General features: G+C 29.5%; 1 protein-coding gene across 1 annotated transcript; it reads right to left on the minus strand.

Moving 5' to 3' along the window:
* Positions 1-825: 825 nt before the first annotated feature.
* On the minus strand, positions 826-2,693 carry LOC133805775 (uncharacterized). The gene is made up of 2 exons (XM_062243931.1): positions 2,176-2,693; positions 826-1,936 (listed from the first exon to the last, which is right to left on the minus strand). Exons 1-2 carry the CDS (start codon positions 2,691-2,693, stop codon positions 826-828), a joined length of 1,629 nt encoding a protein of 542 aa, XP_062099915.1.
* Between the last annotated feature and the right edge of the window lie 2,925 nt (positions 2,694-5,618).

Consider the following 5,618-nt stretch of genomic DNA (forward strand, 5'->3'; position numbering starts at 1 on the left):
CATTTTTTTGCACTTGATTGATATCCAGAATTCCTTGAGATTGTAAGAATAATCGATGTTCTCTGTGTTCAAAATAAGTACTATGAAAGATTATTTTTATGCTAAAACCTAAATGTTGTTAGAATTTAAAAAATAAAATTATAAACTTACGTTAAATATGGTTCCAACTCAGGACAATTATTCAAAATGTACCATTGAACTTGGGTTCGTTGATCTTGAGTTAGTGTGATGGATGATTGTCTTCCAAATGGTCTTGTAGGCATGTTGAATATTGACAATGTCGATTGTTTTCTAATTCCAAGGTAATCAGGATTGCGCTCAGAACGATTAAAGCGTGTTTCCATTCCACGAAGATACATTGAACAAAAGTTTAGTACCTCAGTAATAATGTATCCTTCTGCAATAGAACCTTCAGGTCGAGCTTTGTTTTTCACATATTTTTTCAAATGGCCTAATTCCCTAAAATTAATTATGTTTTCAATATATAGTAATAAAGAATTGTATTCAATGCTTATTTAGTTTTTTAAACTTAAGTTATAGATTTTGTTACCTTTCGATTGAATATATCCATCGCATTTGTACTGGACCACCTAACTTAGCTTCTAATGGCAAGTGAACCATAAGATGAATCATCACATCAAAGAAGGCAGGAGGAAAGATACTTTCTAATTTACACAGCGTGAGTACAACGCCCTTTTCCAATTCGTCTAACTCTTTCACATATAATGTCCTCGCACATAGCTTTTTGAAGAATAACGACAGCTCAGCAATAGCATCCATTACTTTCTTTTTCAAATATGGCCTTAAACCAATAGGTAACAACCTCTATAATAAAATATGACAATCATGACTTTTCAACCCAAATAACTTTCCATCTTTCATGTTAACATTCCGAGAAATATTTGCAGCATATCCATCAGGAAATTTTACAGACTTTATGAACGTACAAAATTCTTGTCGTTCCTTCGCTGATAATGTATAGCATGCTACTGGTTTGAACCATTTGTTCCCCTTCTTTTTCATGTGTAGCTGCTTACGAATATTTAAATCTTGTAAATCAAGTCTTGCCTTTTCAGTATCTTTAGACTTCCCATCAATACTAAATATTGTACCAACTACACTATCACATATATTTTTCTCAATATGCATCACATCCAAATTATGTCTTAGTTTTAATTTAGGCCAATATTCTAACTCCCAAAAAATACTTTTTCGGCTCCAGTTCGTGTTATTTTCATAACATGCATCCTTCATTTGTTGCTTATCGTCCTTAATGATCTTATCATTTTTACCTGCCCTACATTTCCATACACCCTTTAATTTATCTAAGATTTCATCTCCTGTTAAAATTCTTGGAGGTGAACGCCATTCGATTGTACCATCATACTCCATATCATTGTGCCATTGGTGGTTCAGACACAAATATCGACGATGACCCATGAAACATATTTGTCCTCTTATTCGAAATGAAGACGTGTCATCTTCACAAACAGGACAAGCTTTATAACCTTGAGTGCTATACCCAGATACAGTACCATATGCTGGAAAATCATGGATCGTCCACAATATTGCTGCACGCATTGTAAAATATTTTTTATCAATAATATCAAAAGTACGTACACCATTTTCCCATAGTTCTTTTAGCTCATCGATCAGAGGTTGTAAATAGACATCTATGTCTTTTCCTGGAGCACGACGTCCCAGAATTAATAATGCCATCATTAAGAATTCTCGTTTCATGCTTCTCCATGGCGGCATGTTATATGGCATTAGTAACACTGGCCGCATACTGTACGAGTTTGATAAATCACCGAATGGATTGAACCCATCTGTAGCAAATCCAAGCCTTACATTTCTAGATTCTTTTGCAAAATCTGGAAATTGTCTATCAAAATCCTTCCAAACCTTTGCATCTGCCGGGTGTCTAAGTACACCTCTGTATCAACACGTTCTTCCTTATACCACCTCATATCAGATGATGTATCGTGTGACATAAAAAGTCTCTGTAGTCGTGGAGTTATAGGAAAGTATTGCATCTTTTTGTGTGGGATCTTCTTGCCTTTAGTTCCTTAGAATTTGTATCGTTCATGACCACATATAGGACATCTTTCAGCATTTTTATTCTCTTTCCAAAATAAAGCACAATCATACTCACATACATGAATAGTTTCGTACCCTAAACCAAGATCACGCAACATTTTCTTAGCATCATAATAAGATCGTGGAATTTTATTGTCTTTGGGAAATGCTTTCGAAAGTAAGTCGAGCAACAAATCAAAAGATTTGTTACTCCAACCACACATCACTTTAATGTGCATTAGATTAACAATAAATGTTAAGATTGAGAACGTTGTACATCCAAAGTATAACTCCTTTTCTGCTTCTGCAAATAAGTCAGGCAATGTATTCCTTTCATCACTGTGCTCATTTGAATCTCCAAGGTTCACAAAATCACTATTATGATGATATTGATTAGCTAAATCTTCTAATGGTGGTATCATATCATCATCGTCTTCATTATCACTATCACATGATATTTCGTCTTCTTCACTATTTGTTTCTAGGTCCTCTCGATCTTCGTTTACTTCTGTGATATCTTCCCCATGATACTCCCACGTAACATATTTACTATAAAATCCCTTTATGAATATATGACGCTCAATTGTCTCCAAGTCATGGTAATATAAGTTCATACATGAAACACATGGACATCGAATTTTATTTTCACCATTTAAGTGAAGCGTTGATAATTTAATAAAACTCTAAAGTCCATCAAAATACTCTACGGATAATCTATTCTTTTGGAAAATCCATTTTTTATCCATCATTTCTCTATTATCTTTCGAACAAGTAGATGATGAATTATACTACATTAACAAAAATAAAACACTTAATTAGCCATTGAATTATAGTTATAGGGTATGATATGGTTATGGTACAAAAAAACATGTATCTGATGTGAGTATAGGGTAGGATACGAATATAAGTAATTCTTATCCTACTCGATTACATGCATATTTTTTTATAATTATTTTACACATATATATATATTTATAAATACATTTAATTTAAGTGTCAGATAGACACATATGTGGAAGTCTTTGATCGATACATGCCATTATTTTTAATGTTTTATTTAAAAATTTCATTCAAATATTAAAAAATTATTTAAAATCTAATTAAAAAATTAAAAAACATTTCAAAAATACTTTAAAAATTCTTTTTCAAGGAGAAATTATTTTACACACTAAAATTATTATTCATTTATAAATTTAATTAAAATAGTAAAATAAAAAAAAACTAAAAAAACTTTACAAAATCTTAGCTTAAGTTCTAATTTAAAATAATTTAATATATAAAATTCTAAAGTTAAATAAAAATAAAACGTAAATACATTTAAATCAAATCTTCATTTTCTATTTCTAAAATAACTTTTTAATATTAAAATGAATTTTTAAATAAAAAATAAAAAATAATGACATGGACCAATCAAAGACGGCCACATATGTGTCTATTTTACACTTAACAACCAGGAACCTACAACTATCAAGAAAATAAAAATTAGTAATAATATATATCCAATTTGTTATTTAACTAAATTAAAAATTTGGGGTCTAAATTTGTAGTTATTAATATTTTGAAGTAAACATTTTGGATAAAGTATAAGATCGCATTAATATTAAACTCAAAACCCAAAACCCTACTATTATTATAAATATTTAAACACTACTATTATTGATAAAATTGCACGTTACTTATTAAAAATAAAATTGCAATGCATAAAATATGACATATATACTAAATCAACCTATTTGCACGTTGATTTTGTATTTAAATAATTAAATGATAAAATATGTTTTAAATATACTAATTAACTAAATTTTCATAGTCCAAGTAACTTTCAATTATTTATGTAATAATAAATAATTAATATTTTACTACTAACCTGGTAGCACTCAAAGTGTTGAAGGTGAATAGCGATGAGTGTAATCCTGAAAATAAAATTATAATAATAATAAAAAAGTTAAATTTTTAATGTATTTATATTTTTAATATAACAATATGTTAATCCACCAAACTATGTTATATATATATGGAAATTAATAACAATAATATTTATATATTTATTAACATATACAATTTATATATTTGGAATATTATTATTAATATATATTCAATTTGTTATTCAACATAACTTAATTATTAATATTATATGATGATAATAATATCTTTCAAATTTTGTCCACCTAACTTATTTAATTTTTATTTATTTAAATATATATATATATATATAAATAAAAATTTTGTTTATCTAATTTAAAAATTTGGGGTCTAAATTTTTAGTTATTAATATTTTGAAGTATACATTTTGGATAAAGTATAAGATCACATTAATATTAAACTCAAAACCCAAAATCCTACTATTATTATAAACATTTAAACACTACTATTATTGATAAAATTGCACGTTACTTATTAAAAATAAAATAGCAATGCATAAAATATGACATATATACTAAATCAGCCTATTTGCACATTGATTTTGTATTTAAATAATTAAATGATAAAATATGTTTTAAATATACTAATTAACTAAATTTTCATAGTCCAAGTAACTTTCAATTATTTATGTAATAATAAATAATTAATATTTTACTACTAACCTGGTAGCACTCAAAGTGTTGAAGGTGAATAGGGATGAGTGTAATCCTGAAAATAAAGTTATAATAATAATAATAAAGTTAAATTTTTAATGTATTTATATTTTTTTATATAACAATATGTTAATCCACCAAAATATGTTATATATATATATGGAAATTAATAACAATAATATTTATATATTTATTAATAGGGCACTTCTACAGTCCCTCAGTTCCATTGGGAGGACTTAGTCCTTCACTAAATGTGAGTCATTAGATGTGTGCACTTTTTGTGTTCAACGACTGGATTTAATCTCAAGGCTTTGGGTGTGCAAAAATACTTAAATACCCTATATGTGTACCCATTAATAGGCTATCGTTTATCTTCGTGTTAACTGCATATTTTTTTTCAAAAAAACTTATGAAAACTGAATCAGTTTGTTTCCCTCCCCCGACTAACCGAACAAGGTTATTCTCCTCCCCAACTCTGATAAGGACTGTTCAGTTTCTCTGTTTGAAGAACAAGGGTTCACATTACTTAATAAACTTGAAAATGTACTCATGAATTCTTTCCCCCTGGACTTTACTTTGAGTTCCCACTCCAAATAAAATGAGATACAAAGCCTTGGCCGCTCCCCCGCAATGACGGCCGAAAAGATCGAGGACTCTCACAGGCCTCGTTCCCTCCAACGGGTCGGTCGTCCCAGGAAAATGACCATCAAAAGTGATGCAAGCCCAATGGAAGAGGGCGTACAAGCACAGAGTGTGGAAGGTGGCGAACTCCAAGGGCATCCTTCCACCACCCCACCACGGCGTAAGTGAGGTAAAGACTTTATGTAGCAGTTGCCCTTCCTCTTGCTAAAGAACATCTTTTTTTAAAAAAAAGAGAAGAGGGTAGTCAATGCACGTTGGGTAAACTTTTTTTTTCACATACTGACATTTCTGTTTTTTTGTTTGCTATAACAAAGGATGACC

Source organism: Humulus lupulus, chromosome X, assembly GCF_963169125.1.
Source record: "Humulus lupulus chromosome X, drHumLupu1.1, whole genome shotgun sequence".
In the NCBI taxonomy this organism is placed as follows: Eukaryota; Viridiplantae; Streptophyta; class Magnoliopsida; order Rosales; family Cannabaceae; genus Humulus; species Humulus lupulus.

What these genes read in the sequence shown, in the direction of transcription:
- LOC133805775 (XM_062243931.1), bottom strand. Translation starts at nt 2,693, where the DNA reads ATGAACTTATATTACCATGACTTGGAGACAATTGAGCGTCATATATTC. An exon ending in TTGCGTGATCTTGGTTTAGG is followed by an intron (nt 1,937 to 2,175) that starts GTACGAAACTAT and finishes GTGTTGATACAG; the next exon opens with AGGTGTACTTAGACACCCGG.